Source organism: Corvus moneduloides, chromosome 4 (assembly GCF_009650955.1).
Source record: "Corvus moneduloides isolate bCorMon1 chromosome 4, bCorMon1.pri, whole genome shotgun sequence".
Taxonomy (NCBI): Eukaryota; Metazoa; Chordata; class Aves; order Passeriformes; family Corvidae; genus Corvus; species Corvus moneduloides.
The window spans coordinates 4954547-4982475 of NC_045479.1; the positions used below are offsets into that span (position 1 = coordinate 4954547).

The window sequence follows — 27929 nt, forward strand, 5'->3', positions numbered from 1 at the left end:
GGCAGGGAGGGAAGTGGCTGTAGATGGGGCATGAGGAGCCAGCCTTTGGCTAACCAGCACCAGGTGGGGACCCATGACAATTCCAGCGCGACGATCGCTGCCGGCTCGGCCCGGGCGGATCCCGAGGCCCGGGCGGATCCCGAGGCCCGGGGCAATTCCCGAGCCCTCACGCGCGGCCCGCGCGGCCGTTGGCGGGCGCGTGCCGCCGTTGCCGCCCGCGAGGCGGGGCCGACTCGGCCCTCAAATACGGGCGGCCGCGCTCCGCTCCGGGTGAGTGGTGCGGGATCGCGCTCCGCTCCGGGTGAGTGCTGCCCGTGGGCCCCCCCCCCGGCCGTGGGAGCAGCTTGGCGGGGACACCGCGTTGGGCGGGAAGTTCGCGGGGTGAGCGAGGGCCGCGGCCCGGGAGCAGCCCGAGACTCGGTGCGGCGCGGGCCCGCCCGGGAAGCGGCGGTGGCCGTGGCGGTGTCGGGGCGAGTGCCGGGCCCGCTGGCTCCCGGGCCGCGGGGTGCAGCTCGCAGCCCCCCAGCCTGGGGGGAGGGGAGGGTGAAGTGACCCCGCGGGGGGCCGTGTGCGCGTTCTTCTTTCTCTCACGGGTGCTGGAAACTCCTCCACTTCCCGGCCGTTCTTCCCGGTTCCTTTCTGCCCGCCGAATCCGGCCTTGCCTTTCAGCGGTGCGGTTGTTTCTTCCTTTGCCGCTTCCTGCTCGGTCGCTGCCGCTGTCCCGCTCGTTCCTCCTCGCCTGTGCTGGGAGTGACCCCTCCGCTCCGCCACCGACTCCGGCCCCTCCGCTGCTTCCCCCGGCGGGATCGAGCCACTGCGCGCTTCCCCCTCTTCCCCGCCTCTGTCGCGAACCGTCCTCCCTCCCGCTCAGGTGGTATTTCATAAAACCACGAAAAGGTCTCTCGCCTTTGGACTACGTGGTAAAAGTGCAGCAGCATCTCGCCCTCGGTTTCTGGTGAGCGTTGTCAGGAGCGATTTTGGCCGGGCAGGGGAGAGGAAGGAGTTAGTCCTGAAGCGGCGACTCCAGAGGGACCCGCGCTTGCCTCAGCCTTCCAACAACAGAGGGATGTGGGAGTGGCAGCTCCAGGAAGAAAGCAAGGCAAGGAAGGATTTCTAATAATAGCGCCAGCATTTTTAGGAGGAGCAGGTGATTGATACGGATGAATCAACTCAGTGTGAGCTTTTATCCGCGCTTTGCCTTCCCCAGAGCTGTATGTCAGTGGCTGCCTGTTGAGGTGCTGAGCGCCTGTGGCTGCCCTTTGTTTCCCGTGAGCAGCGCTCACGTTCCCGTGACCACAAGGACGTGTTGGATTCAGGATGAGCGAAGGCTGGAGCAGGAGACTGGGTAGTGTATGAAGTGGAAGGGAACGGAGTGAGCAGGTCCCCTTCCTTAGAAGGGTGTTTCTGTAAGTTATGTGCTCTGGAGATGGTCTCTGTACCTTGGAGTGACAGTGGGTCTGAAACTGGTGGGTTTGGCGGGGGGATGATGTTCTTGTCTTCTTTTAAACGATGATATTTTGTAGCTTTAACTATAAAAAAAAAGAAGGTACAGTGCCTCAGAGTTATTTAAATCACTGAATTCAGAAAGTCAATGCTTATTTCAGAAGTGAGTGAAAAGTGGTGAACTTTTTCTTTATGTCTCTTGAGGCATCTGGGCCATAATCTTGTCATGAGATACTTGTTATCTGTTCAAAATGGTTAAAATGTTTGATGGAGGAAGGAGCAAAGTGGTTCCCCAACAGGAAATTATTTTTGAAAGTTTTGGTTTGGTTTTTTGGTAAAGGACTTTTTGCAAAAGTCCACATGGGGAAGAGTGGTTTTTATTCTGTTGTAACTTTTTATCACTAATCAGACCGAAACTGTTTTCACCTGCCTTTGGAAGCATAACGTCTTAAAAGGTGTTATTTAAAAAGAAGGGGGTTTCTGTGTGGTTCTTTTTTTTTTTTTCTCCCCCTTTCCTTTTCAGCCTATTTACATAAGTTTAGTCCTGTTCAGTGTCTTCTTTAGGATAACTTTGCACCACCTATTCCTGGAGATCTCCTCTGTGCCACTGGTGTTACACAAAAACACTGGGGGAATGCATTGTATAAAAAGTAGCATTCTAGCACTGTGTTATTTGCTTGGATTTCTGCAGCTTGTCTCTTCCCATTTTCTTGTCTTCCTTTTTAGGTCTCTTGTCTGTCATTACAGGTAACTGGCAGGGCTTAGGGACCTGCTGAGGCAAAACACTTCATTTGTGCCTGTGCAGAGTGTAACAGGTGATTGTAAAGCTTGTGGATAGGCTGCCCTGTACTAAGAAGGGTCAGTGTGAAAAATCTTCCCTTCTGATTTGTCAGCGCCTTCTTGTTTGCATCTGGTGACATTTGCTGAATTTAGGAAGAAAAAAATATGACTGATTTTTGGTTAGGTGGTTTTGTTGTGTTCCTGCCCTCCCAATTTCTTAAAACCAGATTAGGCCAGCTGAGACCGTGAGTTCAGCTCAGTTTCTCACCGTGCACAGGCAGCAGAACAGTGTGCAGCACTCCACCAGGGCTGCCTGTGCAAACCAGGAGTCTGTGCTCCTGGGGTTTGGGCATGCCTGTGCCCAGAACCAGGATGCAGCATCTCTGGATAATGTGAGGGCCTTGTAAAGGAGCTCAGTGTGGCTTTTTATTTCTGTTAGATCCTAAACCAGTAAGAACTATGGCATATAATTTGGGAATTATATGGGAGGGGTGCGTGTGTGTTCACTGAACACTCTCACCTGAGGTCAGTTATGCCATGCTTCCCTATATTTTTTTTTCTTGTGTAACAGGATGACAGAAGTTATCCACACTCAGCAGGAGTCTGAGGAGCTAACAGATCAAACAGATTTTTTTTTTTTCTGTAATAGAATGAAAATGTTTATAGTGGAAGCAGGCAGACACATAAATCAGTGACTGTCACCTTTGGAGGCCTTCCTGGAGCAGCCTGGTGCTTGGAAGGCATTGGATGGGGGAGAAGGGACTGTCTCTGATAACTCTGAACAGGTTTCTGCACCTGGTGCAAGGACTGCTGGTGTGACTGTGGACGAGCAGCCTCAAGGTGTTGGTTCCTTGATAGAGCAGCTCCTCTGGCTTCTGGCTACGAACTCTCCAGCAGGAAGGAGTCAGCGGTTTCTCTGCTGAGGGGAATTGTGTGCAGATAGGCAGGTTTCATTTTCGCTGCTTAGCAGTTCCTAGATGAGTGAAAGAGCAGAATTTACTATCAATTTTGGGTTGGTTTTTCGGGTTGTTTTTTTTTCCTCTAGGAGCCTTCTTCCTTTTTTTCTTGGCATGCTATGGCTTTTTGTCTGTGTCAGATTACAGAGTTTTGGGGGCTGGAATTACCTGCGTATCTGTGTGCTGTGCAAAGCCAAGTACATGCAAGTATTTCTAATTAGTGAGTGGAACGTGTGGCTTAGCCAAAGGTGCAAAACTCTTGGAAGTCTGAGCCCCTTTTAGTTTTCAATGGCTTCCCTTGGGGTTGGAAGAGGTTGCAGGGGGCTGAGTTTAGCTTTAATTGAAGCTTATCAGTTATGATTATAGTATGTGCATAGGTGGTCCCTTCCTTAGAGGTTTTACAAGTCTGATTTTTTTGACCCAGGCAAGATAGGAAGTATGTAGGGAAAGGAGGGGTAAAATGTAGAAAGAAATGTTGAGTCACACAGTATCCAATGGCATTCTTTAGGTTTGGTAGCAATCTGTTAAGCTTCTGTGACTGCCTCAATTTGTCCCAGATGTCTGTAGTGAACTGTCTCCTGGCATCCTGCTGTCACCCCATCTATCCTGGGAAGAGAACAGGACTCTCTAGAGCTGCCATTAGGCACCTCCTTGCACCTGGATGAGATGGCAGGGATTGTCTCCTGGGCGCTTTTTGAAGGAATTGCCCCGTGTAGAGCATAGGGCTGTGTTGATGCCACTTCCACACCCTTCCTGGCAACAGCTGCTCCAAGAATCCTTCAGCTCCCCTTGAGTAGCCCCATGGCTGGGAGCATTGTTAGCACTGCCTTGGGCACTTGGTAACTTCTGCTCTTGATGCAGTCTGCTGCTTTTCCTGCCTCTTTGCACCACTATGGCACTGCTTGGAGGTGCTTCTTGGCCCTGGTGGGCTTTGGCTGGGCTGCCTTGCTGGCAAACATGAGGAAAGAGCTGTACCCCTTCATGCATTATGGGAATTCTGCTCTTTCTCCCACGAGAGGACAGTGTCATTGTGGCTTTAAACTCCTCCTACCTCGGTAGCTTGCTCCCTACTTTCCTTTAAACTCTCAGAGCTTTTATTCAGCTTCACTGAAGCATGAGCAGGGGAATTGGACTGTGTGTGCAATCGTGGCACACATGGATGTTGGATTTTTGTTTAAATGTCTGCAAACCTGCTCTATTTCCTGGTAAAATGCTGTGACTGTGATCTTCGGCCAGTTTGTAGTGCTCTTACTGCTGTTTATGGAATGGGCAATACCCAGGTCTCTCAAACATTTTGGGTCATTTCCTTCATGTCCTTTCTACTTTCTTTGGTAAGTGTAGTTTCTGATTGACAGCTACACAAAACAAATCCACTTAGATCAGCAGTTGCTATATTTGGGGTTTATATGCTCTTCCTGTGTTTCAACATCAACCTGTTCCTCCTAAGGTAGAACTGAAAGTGACATGGTTTTGCTTTGTTTCATGCAGAGTCATGTGTTTTCTCCTAGAAAAAAAAACACTTTTTCACTGTGCTTGTAGACCTACAGCTAAGAGAGCCCATAGCTGTTGAGCAGAAGCAGCAACATGCTGAGGCATCTCCTGTTTGCCTGGCACTAGGAAATGTGTACTCTGGGAGGCACCTATTTGCAATTTTTCTGTCACAGCTCCCAAATGGCTCCTGCAGTGTTTCTTTGAGAGGGAGTATTTTCTTAGTTCTGTATCATTGTGAAAGGTGTTTAAAAGAGATGATGATTTCTTTTGTGCTTACTGTGTATGAGGTGCTGCTGTCAAACGGCTTTGATCAGGATTATGAATGCTGCTGTGAGTTACCATCATTTTTGGCTGCCTGGTTTGATGCACAGCTTTTTCTTTAAGGTTTTTGAGGATTTCTGGGCTCCTGTCATAAGAGATTCCTTCAAGATTATATTGTTTTCTTTTTTTTTTAATATTTTTGTACTGGCTTCATCACTTTAACTGTCATGGTGGGAATGGAGGTTGCTGTGCAGCACAGTGGGAGAAGGGAATCAAAGGATCCGTGTCAGACTTTCCTTCTGGGGATCGTCTCTGGCTGTGCTGGTGCACAGTTGTCTCATAAAAGTGAGGAGTGTAAGAGATGTTTACATCTCTGATACACTTGATGTTTAGGAGGGGGGGAGCCCGTTTAAAATTCACTTTCATGTTTTGGAAAAGCTGTCAAATATTGACACAGGGTTCTGGATGCTCTCAGGGCATATGAACGTGTGGCTATGAAGATTTGTCTTTGTATCCCTTCCTCTAGAAATGCTTTGGGTCTTTTTATGATGAATGTTCAGTCCGAGAGGCTCCACTGAAGTCATTCTGGGGAGTACCAGCAGTGAGAATTCCCTTGACAGTAAACTGTCCAGTGCACTGAACTGTTGCTTAGCTGCTCCTTGAGTGCCATCCTGGCTGTTGCATCCATCAGCACTCTTGTTTTACCTAAGCAGGGAGCTCCTGAAGTGCTGCTGAACTGTTGTTCCTTGGACATGTTATCTCCAATGGGCCACTCTGATCCAGTGTTTAAATGTCACACTGAAGCATCTTCACAGCTTCTCTTTGTTCCAGAAAGCAGTGCAGATATTCCTGGTGCTTACCAGTCTAGAAAGAGAGTTCTTGTCTACTCATATGGCCTGAAGGTAACCAAAGGCAGAGGGAATGCAGCTGTTAGGGGCCACCTGTATCCATACAGCTGACTTTTTGAATTCTTTTTTTAATTATTTCTGACCAGTTTCTGGTTTTGCTTATCTAACTTGCCAGTCAGGCAAAGGAAAGACAGATTTACATTCCTCTTTACTGTAAGTATCAGCTGTGAAATGCATCCAAGTTGCAAAATGACGTGGCATTCTTGATTTTCTGTCTGATGGGTGGTCCATGCTCATGCTGGCACAGAACGGTAGTACCTATGCAAAAACTAAAACCAGGAGGATTCTCTTGACCTGTAGGTGGCATGGCAGTTCTCGTATCCAGTCCTACTTTCTGAGGTGTTATGGCTGGCAGAGCCTGTCCAAGTAGCACTTGTGCCCCTCAGAGCACTGTTGCCAAGTGCTGAGACTGTGTCTGCTGCAGGAACTGAGCGCTTTGTTGCTGCTCCAGTGTAAAAGCAGCTTTTCTGGAGTGCAAGGGTCCAGTGCCCATGGCCCAGCTGGGGCATGCTCTAAAGCCAGAAGCAAGTCTTCTGTTTCTGTGGTTGGACGCTGTCACTTGCACATCCAGTGATGGCTGGAGTTTGTCCCAGTGCTGCCTGCTCTCAGTCTGGTTGTCCTTCCTTGGTAAGGTCAAAACACTGGAACTATGATTCCTCAGCCCTTCCTGCTTCTGTGATTTCCAAGAGGCAAATGTAAGAGCTGCTTGCACATGCTGTGCCTTTATAGCAGGGGTCTGTTGCAGCTGCTGGGCTGAAGTAGTCAGATTTTGAACAGGAAGCTAACCCTGTAAAGACCAGCAGTCTTGTGTGATAGTGGTGATGGTGCTTTTTTGTCAGGATTTGCTCTGCTCCCTCCAGCCAGGTCCTGAGGAAAGGTAAAAGTATTTTCCTAACCCTACCGAGAAGGTGAAGTGCAGGGTGAGGTTACCTGGCCAGAGTTCCTTTGTGCAACACCAGAGGGGAAAAACAGCCCAGTACCAGATCCAAGAAACTGCACTCTGACAGCCAAGATCCAAGTTCTGCCCTTGCCTCTTAGGCGTGGCTATGCCTGAAACGTGGGAGATGTGGAAATTCTGCTTGGGTCGAGCTGTAGTTAGCTGAATTAAAATTCCAGCTGCAGTCTTCCTGCTGACTCAGTTTAAGCACAGCTGTGTCTGTAGGCTGGCTTCTGAAGAATAAAGTGTTGTTATGCTGCCTCTGTCACTGATCTGATACAGAAACCACGCTGATGATAAGTTCCTGCCTATCTGTTTTTTTAAGAGCATTAGCAGTATGGCAGTGTTCCTTCACACTCATTCATGTGCTGTGTGTGGGCTGGTCACCAGAGCTTTTTGAGCCAAATGAGGAGAGTGGTTGTTGAGGGATTTGGATGTTTTTCTTCCTAGGAAGTCAAAGTACTGCCCTGGTAACCAGAAGATTGCTGCAATTCATGTCATCATGAAACAGCAAAAGACCTCCAGGAACTTAAATAAATTTCTATCAAAAAGGCAAACTGACACCTTCTTTTTAGAATTGTCTCTAATAAAGTTTTTCTTCCAAAGAGGAAGATAAACCCCTTTAAATAAAGTGTGCAATGTATTTCTAAGCCAGAATACACAGCTGAGAGTGCTTGGTGTAAAGGCTGAGATGATAATTCTGTACTAAAGCAGCATAAAGAAGCAAAGGTAAGAATGCTTCAGCTAAGGTAGTAGTAAGTATTCAGCATGTTTCAGTGTACATTTGCATCAAAGGGATGAGGAGTAAACGTGTTGGTGGTGGGTTTTGTTTTCCCTTGCTGGAGTGGTTGGTAGTGGCATTATTTGCATCCTAAAGAAGGATGCATCTGAAACTGAAAGGAAGAGACACAGAAGCTGAAAACCTCAAGCAGTCGGGTGGTTGTGCTTAGGAGTATCAGGGAGAGGTTGTCCTGGTTGGATTTTAAGTAGTCTCCTGGTTCCTGAGGAACAGGGCATCTTTCCTAAGCACCTGGCAAATAAACTGCAAGTGACTGGGGGAGGAGGTGTGTTCTGCTCTGGGCCACTGAGCTGCTGGCGTCTCCAAGTACGCTCCTCGTGGCTTGTCAGTTTTGCCAGTTCCAAAATGAGCTGTTGATGTTGTATCCTCCCTCAAAGGCAAATGGATGGAAAATACCCTTAGTTTGGAAGCAGTGTTCCCTGTGGTGGGAAAGTCCTGAGGCTCTCCAAGTATTAAACAGATGCACCAAACCGTGGCTTTAGGTTCACAGCTGTGTGTGTGTGTGCCTGCCTACGTGCCCAGAGGGTCTTGTTGAGCCCACCCTCCACCTGGCTTATACATTGCGATGTCCCTGTTCTCCCACCACCCTGCTTCTCCTTCCAAAGCCTAGAAACAAATTCTACTTTAGGAGTGCTGTGAGTCTCAAATGAAGCAAAATCTTGGAGCGTTCTAAACACTGTTACAGGCTGGCAAATCCTTTGCAGAGTAAGGAGCGATGGGGACAGGTTTCCTGCGGCAATGATAACATCCTATTTACTCACCTCTGCTGGTTTTGCACACCAACAAAATACCTTCCCTGGGCCGTTCAGTTCCTGTTGGGTTTATGGGCTAGAAGTGCATTGTGGAGTGATAGGGCTTTCTTTGGTGACTTTGTGGTGTTTGCTTACACTCATGACTTGAAGTGCTGCAGACAACAGTGGCACAGCTCAGAATATCCTCAAGGAAGGATTTTAAGTCTGTGATGCTGTTCCTGTTTCTTTATTTTCCAGTAGTGACTGGTTATGTAAAGTAGTTGTGCCTGTGGCAAGTTCTCATGAAGACAGTGAAATTGAGTGGTTATGGCTTAATATGTGGATTTAAAATGTCAGGACATGTCAAATACTTGGTTTCCCTGCCTGTAAAATGATGCCTTGCTCTGTAAAAAGCTCTGTAGCTCAGCAGTAAAATATCTGCCTACAAGACAGGTAAGTGCCAGCAGGTCGAGGAAGGGACAAATAGGCACGGTGTTATTTCTTCCAATAATGGTGTCATCCTGACTGCCACACCCAAAGTTCTTAACTTCCAGCTGCCACACAGGGAAAGCAATGCTCAGGTTGCAAGTCTTTGACTTCACCGTGACTGATCCTTTATTGTGGTTTCTGCTTTGGAGACTTTAATTGCTCCTGACTCAAACGTGAGACATAAACATCTTGACAGCTCACACAATAGGTCCATTGACTGGCTGGTGTTTGTATGGGAGGTGTCTGGGAATCCAGACACAGTATTAAAGGAGTCAGTCCTGCAGGCCTGTGGCTTCCCTGCTGAAAAGAGTGTTTTACTAAGCAGCCAGTGTCTGCTAGAGCTGAGAACAGTAACTCCCAGGCAGAGCTGTGAGGAGAGGTGAAGAATCTGAGGGGAAGTGATGGTAAGCAGAGGCACTGTTTGTGGGGCGGCTTCTTTTCTGAGCTGTCTTGAAGATGTAGCACACGTGTGGAGATGAAAACTGATTTGTAGGGTGGCTTAGCACTGCTGCTGCAGGGATTCTGGTATGGCAGCCCTGAGAGCTGTTGGGAGCTCCCCCCAGCAGACAACCACGGGCTCCTGGCCGATTCTTGCTGCCCTGCAGAGAGCTGCTGCTGACAGGCCTGCAGGGCGTGGAGACCAGCAGAACCCCAGGCTGGGTTTAGTGCTGGTGACACCTTGCATGCTCTGCAGCTGCACTGTTTGCATGTGTAGCTCCCCACCTGGGAAGGTAAATGCATGCTTGCAGTGCTTGCCCTTGCCATCCACAGTATGTGGCAATGGTATGGCAGGGAGGACTTAGTCTGGTCTCTCCAGCACAAGGGCCAGTGCTTCCTCTTTCTCCAGGGTGGCATGGCACCATCAGCAAGGGCTGTGGGAGCAGTGCAGTACGCTGTGTGAGCCTTTACCTTTCCATTACCCCTCACTGCGTGATGTGGGAAGAGTTGAGGTGTGGAGCAGAGGCGTGGAGTGCCAGCTGTCTTGCAGTCCTGCTTCTCCCTTTTTTCCACCCTGCAAACTTGCAGTGCCATCTCTACTTAAGGCCTGGAGTCAGGGGCTTCTGGCCCTGCTTGCTGTTGCCTCTAGTGTTGCCACCCCTCATTGGTGGACTGCAGATGGGAAAAGCTCCTCTGGTGAGGTCCTTGTGAGATTTAAAGGATAGCACAACTTGGGGATGAGAGGGAGAAACAGAAGATGGGACACCATCTCCTGAAGGAGCTGTGGGTTGGAGAGCAGTAAGTACCACCCCTCAGGATGTGCTCAGCCCATCTAAAGAGCTGTGATTGCCTTGGAAGAAGCATCCACAGAATTCACTTGTGAAAACTGCTGTGTATGGGTGGAGTGAGGTCTTTCCTACTGCACTGACAGGCTGCTGGTGGATGTGCTTCTCCAGCTGTGATTATGTTTTCTTACCATATGCCTCTCCACAGTCCTGCATCCCATACAGTGTTGAGTCCGAATGAACATGCCCTGCACTGACTCTGTAGAACTGATTTAAGGGTCTTAAACTTGTGCCTAAAGTACCCCCTTCATTTTTTTCTAAGAAAGAGAAAAAGAACAGGACTGAAAAACTGGCTGTAGTCTTATCTGTTGAACACTTCAAGGCGTTTAGTGATTTCTCAGAATCAGCTGTTAACACACAAAACTCATTTGTCTAATGAGTGAATAGAAGCAAAAATGAATAATGTATTAAAATTAGTTGGTATTTCAATTAAAATACCATATTCTGTAAAAATTCATTCCAAGATTTCAGCAGCCCTGAAGCAGCCTTAGCAAATGATCTAGTTTGACTCTGAATCTGAGTGCAGCTGGTGCTTGTACCCTTTATCCATCTTTTCTCCTTCTCCAACTAAAGATTCTTTTTACTCAGTATAAAGTAACCTTTTTCCCTCCACCAGAAAGAGTCTTAATTGGAATCTAAAACTACTAGGATTCTGAAGTCTTAATGATTAAGAAATTTGGGTGGTATTGGCACGATTACATTGGACTGTTTGGGCTTTGTTCTTTAGGGGACTTTTTTTTTTTGTTTGGGGTCTTTCTTTTTGTTTGGGTTTTTTTTGCTTTGGTTTTTGGGTTGGTGTTGTTTTTTTTTTTTTTTTTTTGAGATTCCATTAAGGAATTTGACTTCTCAGGAGGAACTTTGTGACTATCAAAGCCCTTTGCATTGATTCAAAGTAGTTATGTAAAACTTGAGGTTCCTGTAATTTCTAGTTAACTAAAATAAAAAATAGTTTGCTCTGTACTGTAGTAGTAGGAAGCCATTTTGTGGCGTGAGAGAAATCCTTTTTCCTCTTCTCTGGTGTGTTTTTGACCACCCAAGCAGAACTTTCTTAGCTGAGGGCAGGTATTGCCTTCAGGAGCATTCACTGCATGGGTGGTCAGTCTTTGATTTAGGAAATTCAGTTTGGGAAGTTGTCATGTTCAAGCTCTCTTGTCTCCAATTTTTACCATATTAGTACTTTGGAGTGTGGTGAAACTTTTTATTGTTCTTTTTATTTGTTTGTTTTATCTCTGCTCATGTGCAGGAGTAGACAAAAGTGCAGTTTGCAACTGTGGTGGTGGGTGATTTTGTTTTAATGTCTCTATTTCTGTGGACTTGGCCTGAGGAGTGTCTGTATTTACACAGAGCTGATTCGATCCGTGAGGGAAGAACCCACGTGTGTTGCAGGTTTCTTCTCCCTGCACAGCCACTGACATCTCCAGGTGCAGCAGGTACCTGGCTGGGCTGGAGCAGTGGTTGCCTCTTCATTTAATGCAGAGAGTGGGAAAATTGAATTGAAAAGAAATGTTTTGTCTAAAACCAGAATATGTGCAAACTGAGGCCTTACCTAACCTACAGAAATGCTGCTGGTGTGGACATCTCTTGAGGAGTTTGCACAAAGCCAAAGTCCTGCCACAGACTGCATTCTAAATCCCCACTTTCCTCTTAATCTCAGGGTTCTGCTTCGAGTTCTCAAACCTGAATTAACATATGTGTCTCTTCCAGCAAAGTCAAGCCCAGAAGAAGGGTCACCCTGACCTGTTTCAGAGCCCCTTCAGGTCCCAGAGAACAGGACAGAGGACTCTCCCCAGCCAGAACACTCCTTAGGTAGAGGTGAGTAGCAGCAATAGGGATTTGAATGGAACAGAGGAAAATGCAAAGCAGCAAGGGCTAAGCCGTGTGTGTTGTAGCTGTTAGTCTGGCATAACTCCATGGAAAGAAGAGCTCATGGTTGAGAGGCTTCCTGTGGGCTGTTGTGTGTTTCAGACATATTTGAGATTGTGTTTTGGTCTTGGACTTCTAAGAGCCTTTGAAAAGTTGGGAGATTCATGGTCTCTTGAAATATGACTGTGGTTTGCTTCAGAATTTGAATTTATTTCTGCTCTCACTTCCCTCTTTTATACCAGCACACTTAGTTATTTAAAAAACAGATGTGAGGGGTTGTTACTGTGAAATAGGGTCATTTATCACTAGCCCAGGTCTTTGATGGTTAGCAGGCCTTTTGTTTGGGTTCCTTATTGCTTTCAGCCCTTTTTTGGTTAGAAGGTGCCTACATAACAACCAAGTTATTGCCTTGGGTGAAGAAGGCTTGGTGGGGAGGTAGTGCCCACTTTCAGCCAGGCCCTGTTCATCAAGAGTTGAACCGAGACTTCTGTGTGCAGCTGTGGGACTGTTGTGCCTAAGGCAGCAAATGCAAGGTTCTGACCCACCCATCAGCTGCTCCTGGCAGGATGAGGAGGGAGCACTGTGCTCCTACATCTCCCCTTTGCAAGGGAGGGAGGGAGGCTCCCCTGTGCCCTGTGCTCTCCCTCCCTGGGTGCCTCTTCCCTTGGGCACTGCCCAGCCTCAGGACAGGCCAGGCTATCAGCCCTGAGCACCAGCACAGGAGCTGGTGGCATCTGTCCTGCTTTCTCCCTTCTTCCTAGCTGCCCTCCCTGGAGACTTAGCAGAGTTGCTCTCATGTGACTGGGAGCCTTTGTTGGCCCTTGATCCAACCTTCCCCATCACAGATATTTGTTGGGAAGTATTGAAATGAGCCTGAGTATCCACGTGGATCTCTTGCATGGAGGGGTGGGGAGAGGTACCCTCAGGACCCTGCAGATGTGTAGCAACGTCAGCTGGGTGTTTCACTTCAGAATATTCTGCTGTGCATGCAGACCCATCAGCTCACCTGCTCTCAGGAGTTCCTCTCTGATAACCCTGCTCTTCCTTTCAGCCTCTGGCACCATGGAGGGTTGCCCTTCCCTTCCCCCACACCAGCTCTTGGCCTTAAAGCCCTGTTTGTAGGTTATGGCACTCCACTGTCTGGCACACGTCTGTGGCAGGAGGGAGATTTGTGCCTCTCATTCACGTGCACAGGGCCCTTCTCACTGAGACAGCTGTGGCTTCCTCAGCCCTTTTTCGTGACTGACGGTGTGTGATGGGCAGCTCTCTCCAGAAATAGGGATATGCATCACTAAAAGGGACATTTACTATGAGACGCAGCCAGACACATGAGTACTGCTGAAAGATGTGGACTTATGGGAATTTTTATTCCTTTCACACTTCTCTTTCTTACGCTTTCACAGGACGAGGACTCCTGGTCTGAAACGGAGGGTGACCCGAGCTGCTCTGTCCCTGAATCCATTATGGAACAGGTTAGAGTCAAACATGGCTGAGGCCAGCTGTTTACAGTGTACAGTGGTTCTCTGGTGCACTTGTCCTGAGATACTTTGAAGGGGATAAGTCTCAGTGTTGGCTCGTGTCCTTCTTGAACTTCCCAGAATTCCTGCAGGGTTCCTGGCACTGCTCTGGATACAGAGAAGTGGATGGAACCAGTTAGGTTGCAGGCTACTTCCTTGTTTTCTCTGTGTGGCACTTCCCCTTGGGACTGGAGATGTAGCTATGTAAGAGACTACAATGTTTATTGATAAAGCTACAAACTGCTGAAACTAATAAATGAATGGGCACAGCCCTGTGATCAGTGTATTGCATGGGTTTGTACAATGTTAAACACAATTATGATGCTGTTATTTAGCACACTTAAATCGTATACACTGAACTGTAACTGAAATATCTGTCATCCTCCCCCAGCCCAGTTCAAGTTAGGATACAGTTCTAACCCCCTACTCTGCCCTCTCACGAGCCTTTTGAACACAATAGGATTAAAAAATGTATCAGTGATAAACCCAATGACCAGTCCAGCAGGTTGTTCAAGAGGATTGTCACTGGTGCCCCAGTGAGTTTGGGTCACCGGGTGAACTGCACTACTGTCTGTAAACATGCATGCTCAGATCATGGAAGATGTGCCTTCTGTTCATCTCTGACTGATCATATTCTTTATTTTCCGTTTGCTTCCACTTCTCAACTCCTGCCTTTTGTTGACTGTTCCTCCTCTTGTCTGCCCAGTCAGATATGGTTATGTTGATGGCCTTGTAAGGTTCCACTCCCCAAAACTCCCTTTCAGTTACCAAGTTCATCCTGGTTGCCTGTTGTTGACATAACAAACCATTCTTCTTTAACTATTTTTCTTCTCCCTAGATAAAATTAAACCTAAGTATTTTCTTACAGGCAGACCATCTGCATTCCAGAGTAAGGATTTTCTTTCTTTATTTCTGTGCTTACACTGTATCCTGCTCTCTTAGCTGTTTAACTAAAATTACTGAAGAGCCTCCTGGTTTTCTGGAGGCCTTAGTTGGTTATGAGGCCTGGTGTTCCAGTGGGGCCTCTTGTCTATCAGTCTGCCTGCCTCATGGACCTCTTCAACCTAATTAATTTGGGCACACTGTGCTGCCTCGCTTGAAGGCTGCAGGTTGTGTGGCCATGGAGACAGCACATGCCCATTTACTGGGGGTGAATGTGCCACTGGAGGTGGCAGTGATCTCCCATCTCATGTCACTGTTCTTGTGAGCAGCTGCTTGGCCCTCTATGAGGAGCTGAACAGGTTTATTATGGAACTGGTTGAGGTTCCTTTGAAGAGGGAGAAGAAATGTGAACCTTGGGGGTTTTTGCAGGCTTATGCTTTTATCTCTGTTTCCCACCTTGTTACTGCTCTGCTCTGATTACATTGACATGGGGAGCTGCTGCCTTCTTTATGCACAGCAAGTAGAATGCCCAATTCCCAGATACAGGGGTGGAACCCATCTAAACACAGATGTGTAAGTAAGGGAAATGGAAGGTTTTTGCTGAAACACCTGTTTTGAAAGAGGAGCTTGGATTTTGGTTGCTGCCATTGCCACAGCTGGAAATGGGAGGAGAAGGTGAGCTGGCTCTTGCAACGCCAGTTTGTAAGAGCAGAGCCTCTGTCATTCACCATGGGACAGTCCTGTGTGGGTCCACATCCAGGACGCCCTGGCTGGTGCTGTTCAGGGTGCCCAAAGGAGGCACAGAGACGTGTTGAGGGTTGGAAAACAGTGCGTGCGTAGGCGCTTTGAGTGGGACGCTTTCAAGGTGTGGGCTTAACGGTGATTTCCTTATGTTTCAGATCAATGGATCTCTTCAGATGGAACATGCACTGCTGTTCACCTTCCTGGAGGCATCCTCTGACTGTCAGTTCAGAGACCAGCTGCAGTCCCTGCAAAACCAGCAGGCAGTGCTTTGGTGCCACGCAAGCGATGACGATGAGCTTCAGACCGATGGCAATCGGAGTGGCCACTTTCAGAATGGTGAGCTAGGTGAGCAGGCTTTTCTCCATCCCACGTCTCTCTGAACACAGTGTTTTTCTTTCCCCATTTCCTATCTTTGCTGTTGTCTGTTTCAGAGGAGTAATGTTTTCTCTATTGAGAAACCTCGCAGTGTGGCTGTTGGTGGTGTTGGTTGGGAGTTTTAACACTTAAGTTAAGACAACTGGTGCTTAGTGCTTTATCTCTCCATGGATTTCTAGAGCACCTGTCACTGAGTTTTGTCTGCAGCACATCAGACAAGGGCACAAAGCTGGTACTGGTGATAGCTGCCCTCAAGGAGAGTGATACAAGGCAGTTAAGTTAGGCCTCACACTGCTCCTCAGGCAGTATCAGTGCTTGGGCTAGCATCTTGGAGCAACTCGAGTTCTGGTACCAGGTGAATCCCTTTCTGCTCTACCAGTGTGGTGGAAACTGTTTCTCAAACAGCTTCTGGTCCTGTTCCTGCTTTGCTAGCCATCTGCAGGGTGGCTATTGCCCCTTGCCCAGGGTGTGTCAATGCTGGCACATTGACCTCAACTGAAGCAGGGTGAAGAGGAACTGCTGCAGTGAATGTGCTCTCTCACACAGATTTGCATAGGTCTCATGCCAAAAGTGACTATGGCAAGCTTTGCCAAAAGGAGGTAGGACAAGGTGTGGGGTTCTAAGCTGAAAAAGGACAGATTCAGACTAGAGGTAACGAAGATTTTTAGAGTGAGGGTGGCAAAACACTGGCACAGGTTGCCCAAAGAGGCGATGGATGCCCCATCCCTGGAAGCATTCAAGGTCAGTTTGGCTGGGGTGTTGAGCAATCTAATCTAGTTGAAGATGTCCCTGCTTATTGCAGGGGATTTGGATGAGATGGCCTTTCAAGGTCCCTTCCAACTCAAACTATTCTATGAGGTGCTGTATTTTAGATGGTGCTTAAGAGACAAGTCCTGGCAAGTCACTCAATTCTAGAATTATTAGGTTGAAGAAGAAAGTCAAGGTCATGCACAGCTTCTCAATTCCCCTCTCTGGGGAGGATGTTGGCTGTAACTGTGCTGTTCAAGTTTTGGTTGGAGATGTTCTAACGTGCCCTGTAGTGATTTTTTTGGGCAGGGTGAGGCTGCACTTTACCTAAACTACAGATAGAAAAACATGTTTGCCACTATCTCTGGTAAGCAACTCAGGTGCACTTAAAAGAAATTGTGCTTGGACCTGTCACGAACACACTCTGATTGGGGTTGGAAGGAGGTCGCTAATGGAGATGAGCAGAATGTTGAGACCTGCACTGAACCTGGTCTGACTACAGCCTGTGAACTGAATTCTGCTCTTTGTGTTGGCAGGGTTGGCTCCAACAAATGAAGATGTTATCCGGATCATTGCTGCTCAGCTCGCTGAGATTGGAGACCAGTTTGATAAAGAAATCCAAGGAAGAGTAGTAAACAACCTAGTGCAGCACTTTCTGAATGAGAATCTGTCTAGAGAGGTGAGTGAGCAGTTCTCCTTTTAAATATTCTGCATCCTTCCTGCTGTGACTTTGAAGGCATCTTAAAATTCATCCCAAACACTTAGCTTTGAAGATTTGTTAGAGGTGATTCTGTGGCAGAAGTTAATGTGTCGGTTGGGTTCCTTGGGCTCATCTCCTTTCTGCAGATGGTGAATGGTGGTTGTAGAAAAGGACTGACTTTCAGAGGCATTTTGTCCTTCTTTTGATGGCCCAATGGCTTATCTTGGAAAATGAACTGTGTGGCTAAGGCTTACTTTTAGTCCTTAAAATCTTTGGACTTTGGTGCCAAGTCCTGTATATCTGCTGATCATCATGTGGGTAAAAATTGAGCAGGTTAGTGACAGGCGCTTAACTTGTGCTTGTTACTGAGCACTGAAGAGACAGCAAGTCATGAGACCCTTTTCTGGTGCTGTGTGTTCATAGGCACAGTTTTGGCAGTAGCAGTGGGCTTAGGCCTGGCTGGGTGACCTGCTGGGCTGGCCTCTTCATAGATGCAGTTGGCCCAGCATCTAACAGCCCTTGCTGCTGTGCAAGAGAAGTAGAGTTTGAGGTTCCTTCTGTCAAAAAGGAACAAGAAGGCTATCTAAGGATTAGGTCTACATCTGGATCAAGGGCCACAGTTTCTTTGGGGGTGTTTTTTTATGTATCAGGCTGGCTGCCATGGCTGGGAGGAAGGGGAGCAGCATCCTGTGGAGTGTTGCAACAAGCACATCAGTTACTTACTAGCACAGTCCTGGCAGGCTGTGCTGAGACCCCTTTCTGCCACAACTGTTGCACTGAGATCCCTCTCTTCCTTCCATACAGGAGATAATCCTGCACATGTCCAGTGTGGTGAGAGAGCTTACACGATCCATCCCCTCAGACATGGAACAGGAAAAGGCCATGTTGGTGCTAGCAATGGTCTTGACTAAGAAAATTGTGAATACAGTGCCCTCCCTTCTACACCGTGTCTTTAACACCACTCTGAACTACATGAACCAGCAGCTCCACAACTACATTGTTGAGATGGTGAGTGCTGTCAAACAGCTCTGTGGGAGTCACAGCCAGCCTTTTCGCTGTCCTGCGTTTTTCCCTCAGGGGTGGCCTAGCTCTGAACTGCCTGTGGCCTGCTGGTTTCCCTGTAGTGCTCTGGAGGTTGGGCCAGAAGGGAATGTCGGTCTCTGCAGAGCTCTGGAGATGAGTGTGCCTGAGGGGGACATGTCACAGTTTCTGCTTGCTCCCCTCTCACACCAGCCAGCAAGCAGTGCATTTGTTCTGTCAGGCAGAGAGAGCTGTGACTGCTCATCTCCTCCCTGCAATCTCCTCAGGGAGCTGTGCCAGTTAGATTCTGGTTAATGATTCTTTCATTCCCTCAGGGAAGAAAAAGCCTGACCTGAGCTCTCTTGGCTGCATTTCCCCAGTCTCTTGACCCTGAGGTCTCTGCTCTTGTCTTTCTCAGCTCCCCAGTGCTTGGGAGAACTGGAAGGGGGAATGGAATTGCTCCTGAGAATTAACACTAGCAGAGGAACAATGAGAAATGGTCAAATCTGTTCTTGTTCTGTTGGCACTTGAGCAGATGTGGGGAGGCTGTGCAGCTCGCAGGCAAGCCAGGCTATAGAGGCCAGGGCATTTGGCCCCAGCTTCAGTAACTTAACGACTCTGGGGAGGGGAGAGGACGAACACACCCGTGCTAAGACTGGGTGGTGCTCGAGAATGAGATTTGAGTGGGCAGGGCTGATCCTGCCACCCTGTGAAGCAGAGGTGACACAGCTGTGCTGTGCTGCAGGCCTGAGGGACGCTCCTGCACTGCAGCCTTGCCATGGACAGTGTTGGCAGCAACCTGCAGAGGGGCAGCCCGGCTCACGCTGTCACTCTGCCTCACCCAGCAGCCTGGGCACGGTGTCACTGTGCCGTGTCACTGGGCACTGCCCTTCCCTTCACGCAGTTTGGCTCCGGGGTGCTGAATGATGCCAGGAATGAGCCACTTGTGTGAGACTGGCCCGTGCTGCTGGCTCATAGCACAAGGGCCCAGGGGCTGTTGTGCCCTGTCCTGCCGGGCCTTGTGGCTGCTGCTGGCCCGGAAGGAGCACGGCAGGTGGCAGTGCTGGTTCGCGGTGCTGGATCCGTCGGGCTCCTGGGCACGCGCAGGGCAGGGCTTGCCGTGGGAGAACCCTGCTGCTGTTAATAATGCCCTTGTTTCTCTCCCTCTAGCTCGGTGAGTGAGCTCTCCAGCCTTGTCTGGAGAACGTGGATTCCTCAAGACTTCCCTTGATTGATGAAGATCACTTGATTTACTCTTAACTTCCAAAATACAGCTGTGAAAGGGATGGCAGAGCTTCATAGATAGGCTTTTGTAGACTAGCACAGCAGTAATAGTAGTGGGAACTGCCTGCCAGCTCTGCCAGTACCTGTAGGGAGTAGTGCTTGCCTCTCTCCTTCTAGAATATTTTTTATCTTAGCATCAGCAGCCTTTGTGCAGAGCCTGCCTTGTGCCTCCAGAGGCCCAGTGGGCACAGGGCCTGCCCTCTCAAGTGTTTTTTCTAAGCAGCTGTAGCATTTTGCTTTAGTATTCACTTCCCAGCCCTACTCCTGCAGCTGAGCCATGCTGAGTGTTGTTCCCAGGAGGGTCTCAGGCTGTGGAATGGGTGGTTGATCACCAGAGATCATGGAGGGGGGTGGGTGGGAATCAGGTCTATCTTGATGAGAAGCAGGCAGCAAGAGGGAACAGAGTCCTGAGGGATGGAGGGGGATGTGGGTACAGAAGGCTGAAGATAACTTCACTATCAATCCCCTTACACCTGTGTTGGCTTGAAAAATAAAACTGACGGAAAAATTGTAAAGAAAAGGGCAGGGTAGGCACAGGGCAAGTCTTTTTGCCAATGCAACCTGGATATGCTTAAGAAAAAGTAGGATGTCTTGTAGTTACATCTCAGGTTGAACAAATTTGGACTCAGGTTGTTTGATAATCACACAAGGTGGCAAATGTGTCACCTGTGATCTGGCTGCCTCAGGACTTTTTAAAGTATGTAAATATTTTGTGGGGTTTTTTAACTTAAATAAAAATTTCATTTCTGATGGCTACTACTGCTCTGCAGACTTTCAGTTTCCACCTAAAATTCTTTTGTGCAAATATTCATGGCATTCTTCTAATTCACCATGGCTTATGATGCAGCTGGCGGCAGTAGAGACACTCTGGTCCTGTCCCTGTGCAGGCAAGTTTCATGTAAATAAAACCACCTTTTCTTTCGGTGCCTGCACCAACACGGGGGGAGAGGGGAAGCACAGAAGTAGTCTACACGTTGTTTTTGAAAACTGTACCATTTATTAAAGTGCAACCTGGGGGCATGGTCTTACAGCAGTGTCCCATTAGCAGAAGGAAAAAATGTACATACCCTTTCACTTGAACAGAATATATTGAACCATGACGCTGGAAAGAACTTTCTTGTCAAGGTGGAAACACTTTTATTAACCAAATGGCACACGAAGCTTTAGACAGTTTTCCCCAAGAGGGCTGCACTTGCATATTGGAAGGAACAGTATAACGAGTTCCTGGGATAATGGGTGACCTGATGAGCAGCAGGGTCTCTTCCCCCAGGCAGGCCTCTTGAGAACAGAATCCAAAATCCCTGCAAGTCTGTCACCATTTGCTTACACCCAGCAGCAGCCTAGCAGAAGAGATCCCCTAACCTGCAGCTTCAGTCAGTCCCATTAGTCTCTGCTACTTAACAAAGCAAGTGGCATTCTTTTGGTCTGAGTGGGATTTAGGTTTACACTTGAATAAAAGCTTATCCTGCAAGTTAAAAATGAGGACAAAGCCCCTACAGGTATAGCAGTAAGATGCATCCTCGGCAGTTTGTTGTGTCCATGTCGATAGTGTCCCTTGCCTGCCCTGCAGATACTGCAGGGAGATCAAAAGCAGCTTCCACTGGAAGCTAACAGGAGCTCCCCCACTTCTACAGCATGACCATAGACCTCTAGCTTGGAGGAAGCAAGTCAGCCTACCCAAGAGACTGAGAGAAGGTCAGCTCTACGTAGAAAAAAAAGTGATAAAGTTACTTAAGGAGGTGGATGTGAGTGATGTGTTGTGGTTCCCCTGGACTTAACACTACTGACCCTTCCAAGCTGCTGTCATTCCCCAGCCAAGGCCTGGTTAGGAGAGGTCACTCTGTTGGACACACACTGAGTTCTGTTGCCTAGACCTGGCCCTGCAAGCTTGGTCTACCAGAGTCAAGTAGTGCTGGTTTAAATTTTATAAACATCCCCCCCCCTCCTTTTTTTTTTAATGGCAATACAGAGCTTGCACTTTTAAGCACGGGTACGTACATGAAGTCAAAGCAATACTGTTCTTGCATCCCTCCTAGTGCTGAAATTAAGCAGTCCAAGCCAAATACAGTCATGCAGAGCTTCTGCCCTCACTAGGTAGAGCAGATACTGTGCTTCACCCCTCCATATTTCACAGAATCACATAGGTTGGAAAAGACCTTCCAGATCGAGTCCAATTTATGGCCAAACACCACCTTGCCAACTCAACCATGGCACTACTGAGTGCCAGATCCAGTCTTTTCTTAAACACCTGCAGGGATGGTGACTCTCTGGGCAGCCCTTTCCAATTCCCAATCACCTTTCTGTGAAGAACTTCTTCCTAATGTCCAAACTAAACCTCCCCTGGCACAGCTTCAGACTCTCCTCTGGTCCTGTTGCTGTTTCCTGGGAGCAGAGCCCGACCCTCACCTGGCTCCAGCCTCCTTTCAGGTACTTGTAGAGAGTGGTGAGCTCTCCCCTGAGCCTCCTCCTCTCCAGGCTGAACACTCCCAGCTCCCCCAGCTGCTCCTTGTAAGACTCGTGCTCCAGAGCCTTCACCAGCCTTGCTGCCCTTCTCTGGACTCGCCCCAGCATCTCTGAGGGGCCTGGGACTGGCCCCAGGACTCAAGGTGCAGCCTCAGCAGGGCCGAGTACAGGGGAAGAATGGATCACTGCCCTGGTCCTGCTGGCCACATATTCCTGATGCAGGCCAGGTGCCCTTGGCCTTCTTGGCCACCTGGGCACGCTGCTGGCTCATGTTCAGCTGCTGTCAGTCATAGCCCCAGGCCCCTTCCTGCTTGGCCACTGTCCAGCCACTGTGTCCCCAACCTGTAGTTTGTGTCCCCAACCTGTAGTTTTGCAGGGGGTTGTTGTAGCCGAAGTGTAGGACCAGGCACTTGGTCTCCTTGAACATTGTAGCACTGGACTCAGCTTATTGCTCCAGCCTGTCCGGGTCCCTCCCAGAACCCTCCTACCCTCCAGCAGACTGACACTTGCACCCAGCTTGGTGTCATCTGCAAACCTGCTAATGTTAAACTCAATCCCCTCATCCAGATCATCAATAAAGATACTAAAGAGGAATTTTTCCCATTGTGCTCCAATATGAGCAGACACAAATAGAGCCTGGAATGTGACATTCTACTGAAGCCCTGGGTTTTTCTGATGCCCATAGCCATCACAGCTGGGCTGGCCATGTGCATCTCTCCATCCCACTCCCCCATTTCACAGCAAAAGAATCTAGTAAAGACACTCTCAAATTCCCTAACAGGAGCTTGCTCTGGCTTAGTGAATGAGAGACTGCAATGACAAAAGCATTTCTAGCTTTTTGCCAGAACAGCAAGATCTACCTTCCTAGGGCTTTGCCAGTACTGCCATACCTCTGTAACTGACATTAACTACAGCGAAGGGTTATACCCTCACATTATTTTATCTACTACAATCATTAAAATGGAAGAAGACCAAACTTCAGAAGCTTGCTTGTTTAGTGCTAATTAAATTTTTCGTTTGTGACCATTAGAAAGCATTAATTAGTTTAAAAATCCAGTCCCAAGTGTTAGCCTAGCTGTGATCGGTGCTATGTGGGAAGGAAGGAAATAGGATTCTGGCAGCAAAACTTGTCCTGTGTAAGAGCACTCAGCACTGCAGCTTCCACCTGGCCCTTGAGCTGCAGCTGCCTGAGCACAGCCCCAGGCAGGATGAAAAATGAAGCCCTTGCAGACAGCAAGGATGGATTCCTGTAACACTGACTTGCTCTCCAGAAGGCAAGTTAGGAAAGAAACTGCAACCACCACAACAGGCACTTCACCCCCAGCCAGAATTTACCAAACCCCAGTGCAATACTGAACAGAGACCACGCTTCTGCTGCATTGCCCGGCTCTGTGGTTGGGGCTTCTCTTTGGACTGGTGAGTACCTGCAGATTCACATCTGAAAGGACAGAAAGCTGCAGAAGTGCTGCTTCCTTGCCTCTGCTTGTTTTGTTGGGCCAGACCTAGTATTTTAGATTGAAGTCATTTTCAGTAGTTTTCAGCAGCCGAATTCCCACCATGAGAACCTCTACTCAGCATCCACCCAGACCAGTGAGAACCAAAACCTTGAGTTTTTAAGCTGCCTCTCTGTGCACCCAGTAATATTCCTGTTTGGGCCAGTTGAGCAGCTCAGCACTGCCATGCCACCTACAGCCTCACAGCCTGGATGTTCTGAAGCTCAAGGGATGCAGGAGGCAGGAGCCACCAGGCTCCACCCAGCACCCAAGAGCTGCAACAGGCTGGGACGTGGCTCCGCATCTGCACTTTGGGCTTTTGGGCAACAGAGGAATCGGGGTTTCAGTCTTTGCTCTCAGCCTCTTGTTCCTGCAGTGCCAGCTTAAGAAAGTCCTTGCCCAGCTCCCAGCCACAGTGCCCAACTAAGCCTAGCTTAGAATTAAGCACAGCTGAATTTAAGTTGCACCTTATCTTAGAGAGAAAGCCTCTCCCCTGACAGCTCTTTATTGAGCGTGCTGCCCACTGCAGTTCCCTAAGTATTTGCCACTTTTTTCATAGATCCAGTCCTCTGCTGTTTTAGCATCTCAGCTTTAGGGTATGCTAAGGATAAAGTGAAGACAGAATGGGTCTAAGGTAGATTATTTTGTTAAAGTAGAGGCCACTCGAGGACAGATATTGAGGCACTTCTGGGAAGGGGATAAGCAAAACAAGCAAAAGTAATTCTATATGCCCTGTTCTAAGTATATAGCTCCTGCCTTCCCTCTGCCAGCTACAAGAGATCCACTGAAGAGAGGCTGCATCATACCTTTCGGGGTAACTGGACCCTGCAGTTCAAGAATACTGTAATATACTTGAAGATGGGGGGAAGAAAACTTCCATTTTCTAATTCACACCTCTTAGCAGTGCAGCCTCTCACTCAGGTCTGTAAGAACGCTGCCATCTGAGCTTATCCACCCTTTGGTGACTTCCACAAAGCCTGTCCCAGCTCTGACCACAGGACTCCAAACTCTGACTCAAGTCACCCCACAGCTGACCTTGTTAACTGGCAGAGTGCTCCTGGAGGAAAGACTCATACAAGGAATTTTCTGAACACGTGGTCAGTGGGGTGGGGGACAAGAGGGTACAAAATCTTGCTGACTTGTCAAATCTGAAAGACCCTAAAAGGAGAAGAATTTTATAAAGAAAGGACCAAGCAACCAAAACATGGTGCAACTGACGCTCCATTACATGTAGCAACACACCGGATACTCAAGGCTTCTGCCTGACCACAAAAATGCCTAACACAGTAATCTATTTTCCTTACTGCTACTGCCACCTTCTCACTGCTGTGCGTGGAAGCTTTTTATTTCATGCCCCACTGGGCTCCTTGTGCCAGTAAGTTAGGAATTTCCTCCCTAGCCAGTCTGGATTTATTCTTGTCTATCCTCTACCCATCTCCACACTACTACCCAAACAACCACATCCACAGAAGAGATGAAGTAACACCAGCCCTGCCTCCATCCTCCCCCCGTCGGTTCACAACTTATCCAGTGTCCACAGACTCCATCTCTGCTTCAGAGTAACCTGCTGTGTGGCTAGAGGTGGGGATGTACCAAAAGTAGGTTCATCATCTTCAGTAAGGAGAGGCTGTAGGTTAAGAACAGTTCTCTCCCACAGAGAACGTGCCCAGAGAAGAACCCAAAGCCACCAGCAAAGCAGCAGGAGAGGGGCAGCCCTACCCTGACTGACCAAGCAATAAAGCTGCCCTTGCCACCTCAGAGACTGCAGCATTCCTCGATAAACACGACACGTGAAACGAAGCAAAACTGGTCCTGCATGTCCGTGACAGAGCATGAAGAGACCTCTCCTCCACGTGAGGGGAACTCCTGCAAGGGGCCAGGAGAGGGAACTGCTGTGGTGGGGGAAGGCAGACACCAGAGTATGTGGCGTGAAGAGGTCCCAGTGACCCATTCTGCGGACACAGCACAACAACGAGTACCAGCAGGGCACCAGAAAATGGCAAAAAAAAGTCAATCTCATTCAGCAATGTGGTAAAAGATTTGGGGGTTTTTTTCTGATAAGGCCAACCTACTATGTTTTGTACGTGGAAGAAGAGCAATCGATCAACAGTACAGTCCAGAACTCCAGAGCTCCCAAGTTCAGTCCACAGCAGCAGTATATACATGACAACCCTTCCTCTTAATATTCAACTTCACACACACAGAGTTCAAAATCCAGTAAGTTTTCTAAAAAATCCATTTCACAAAAGCTTAAACAAAAATAATTCCTCAGAATCTGACACATTCTGACTAACTTTCCAGCATCCTGGGATAGGAAAATGCAGCAAGAATATTCTAAAATAGAGAATATACTAAGATCTCTTCATTCTGAGATCCTGTAAGAAACAGGCTCATCAGGAGATGTACTCTTGATATGGTTATTTAGAAATAAAAGTACCTTATCTTTGTGCTTTGCGAAGATTCCCATAAGCTCATGTTTAGTTTTTTACATTATCACGAGTTCCCTTTCACCTTCCTCCATCTGGTCTAAGCCACAGTGCCAGCACCAACCCTCAGAGATGCATCCACAGTTCTTCCTGGGAAGCCCAAGGTCTTGCCCACGGAGCTGCAGGATGGACAAGGACAGACACACAAACACGCGCTGAAAGAGCAACGCTTGTGGCTGGATCCGACTAAGGAGCAGGGCAATACTTGCAAGGTTTCTCTCCACACACACCTGAAGTGTTGTGACTGCAGGAAGGGGCATTTCCTTTTTTGCCAAAGTAACTTGCTCATCCTTTGTGAAGCTGTAAGCTTAGCTAATTACAGATTCACAGTGGCAAAAGAAATCGCACTGAACACCACTCCGGGCCAGGTCAGGAAGAAGCAGATAGAGATGTTTAATGCTCTTTTGCTCAGTTACTAGAATCCATTGCTTTATATATCTGGGATTCTGTCACAGGCAAGACCAAGTGAGGACTAAATACACTCTGTGCTTAACTTGGGAAAGACAATGCAGACTGCAGCGTGACACAGCAGAGCGTCTAACATCTGAATTGCACTTGAGGCACTGGCCTTGCTTCCACACGGTTTTGCTGTATTTTTGCTGAATATACCCCAGATATCAGAGTACTGATCCCAATGGCACCGTGTCCAGCATGAATTTCGTACCTCTGATAACTGAAGAGTTGCAGTAAAGTGGGCTGGGCAGGAGCAGAGCAAATGGATTCTCAAACCAGCAAATAGCAGTGTCCCCCCGCACCCTCCTGGGCAGCACCTCTGCCCCAGGAACACCAGGATGCTCAGAGATAATACAGCTATAGAGAGGCAGCATCTTCACAGGATGGGGCTCCAGTAAACGTTAGGGGCCAAAACCGGTGTGAGCCAAGAGGTAAGAATAAGCACTGTCCCACTGGGGCTTAGGAGGAACCTGGAAGGTTATGAGGAGCAGTGCTGTACCTGAGAGGAAGCTGAGACAAAAGGGAGACCAGCCTCTCGCTACAGGACTCAGGTTGGCTAATGTTTGTTAGGAGGGGCTCAGGGGCGCAACAGGAAGTGACAAGACAGCACAGCTGCAATAGCGGTCAATCTGAGAAGCCAAAATCTCCAGGGGCTGGCAGCAGCTGGCTCTCCCCTTCCCCTGGGGATTCTCTGTTCCAGTTCCTAGAGTATGAGCACCCCTTTCTTCAGCACCTGCACTTAAGTTCTTAAATTTGCAGATTTTTTTTTTTTTTTAAAAATACCCCCATACTTTAATCACGAAAAACCAGTCCCCGCCCCAATTCTACTAAAAACATGATTGTCCGTAGCTGGAGGCTTATTGAACAACCTCACCTCATCACCACTGAGTTACTCAAATGTCCAATTAAACAGCAGGCAGCTCAACCTTTAGGTAACACAACTACAAAAATTGGATGTGCTCTCTTCTCTCCCCCCTCCTCCTCAAGAGAGCTGCGTTACTTTTTCCTAAGCGCCAGCGCTACTCCGACTGCTACAGCCAATATAGCAACTGCAGCAGCCCCGCCATACAGCAGTATAGATTTCCCTTCTGGCAATAGGATAGGCTTCTCCTCTGCAGCTGAGGATTTCTCTTCTATTTCTTCCAAATGGCCCTCTTTCCCCACTTTTTTTTCCCCTGGAAGCAGTATTTTCGCAGGTTCTGGTGCAGCCTTTTCTTCTGATGGGGCTAACTTTGGGACAGGTTTACTTAACACGGGGATTTCAGGTTCAATAAGCTCTTCAGCTGCTTTTCCCTTTTCCTCCTGTTTTGTACGCAGCAGTGCAGAGAGATGTGCTTTTTCAGCAGCAGCAATTTCAGGAGGCTTTGTTTCCTGTAAAGCAGCAGAGGTTTCTGGAAACGCTGCCTGCATGGTCTCTGCAGCGCCGGCTGACACCACCGCTTCCTCAATCCCCTCTGGTATCTCTTCCTTCTCCACATGCACAATGTCGGAGTTGGAAGAGTTGTTCTCACTCCTCTCTTCACCCCCTCCGTTGCTGTCCAGGCTTTTGACTTCTTCAGGATCCATAGCCACCTGCTGCCAGGACTCAGGTCCCAGGGACACTGGCAGGCTCTCTGTGTGCCAGCTCTGGCTCGCCGACAGGGAGACGGGCAGGCTCTCCGACTGCCACGACGTGGTCACCGTGGGGGACTCCGGGGGGCTCACCTGTCCTGAGTTGTCACTGGTCAGGATGTAGATGTCATTGCTGTCCTCTGCAATGAGCCCGGGATACTCTTCCTCTTCGGATTCCAAAGTAAAGACTGTTCCCTACAAACAAAAGGAGGA

The 27929-nt window shown here is 48.4% G+C and overlaps 2 protein-coding genes across 6 annotated transcripts in view; one reads left to right on the plus strand and one right to left on the minus strand.

Moving 5' to 3' along the window:
- The first annotated feature begins 185 nt into the window (after window positions 1-185).
- BID (BH3 interacting domain death agonist) lies at window positions 186-19966 on the plus strand. 3 transcript variants are annotated; one of them, XM_032107491.1, is made up of 7 exons: window positions 186-270; window positions 11783-11890; window positions 13345-13413; window positions 15240-15429; window positions 16743-16885; window positions 17711-17914; window positions 19097-19966. In XM_032107491.1, the coding sequence occupies exons 3-7, from the start codon at window positions 13405-13407 to the stop codon at window positions 19106-19108; spliced, it is 558 nt and encodes a 185-aa protein (XP_031963382.1). In that variant the 5' UTR covers window positions 186-270; window positions 11783-11890; window positions 13345-13404; the 3' UTR covers window positions 19109-19966. The 3 variants fall into 3 exon arrangements, with proteins under 3 accessions (XP_031963382.1, XP_031963383.1, XP_031963381.1); XM_032107492.1 differs by having other exon boundaries at window positions 196-301; window positions 15240-15420; XM_032107490.1 differs by having other exon boundaries at window positions 197-301.
- Window positions 19967-20184: 218 nt separating this feature from the next.
- Window positions 20185-27929, minus strand: part of BCL2L13 (BCL2 like 13) — a 40080-nt gene continuing 32335 nt past the window's right edge. For all 3 annotated transcript variants that reach the window (XM_032107485.1, XM_032107486.1, XM_032107487.1), the window contains exon 7: window positions 20185-27911. In XM_032107485.1, coding sequence (XP_031963376.1) covers window positions 27102-27911 — 810 coding nt within the window. In that variant the 3' untranslated portion in view covers window positions 20185-27101. The remainder of the gene's footprint in view (window positions 27912-27929) is intronic.

What these genes read in the sequence shown, in the direction of transcription:
- BID (XM_032107491.1), top strand. An exon ending in CTTTCAGAATGGTGAGCTAG is followed by an intron (nt 15,430 to 16,742) that starts GTGAGCAGGCTT and finishes TTGTGTTGGCAG; the next exon opens with GGTTGGCTCCAACAAATGAA. An exon ending in ATGAGAATCTGTCTAGAGAG is followed by an intron (nt 16,886 to 17,710) that starts GTGAGTGAGCAG and finishes CCTTCCATACAG; the next exon opens with GAGATAATCCTGCACATGTC.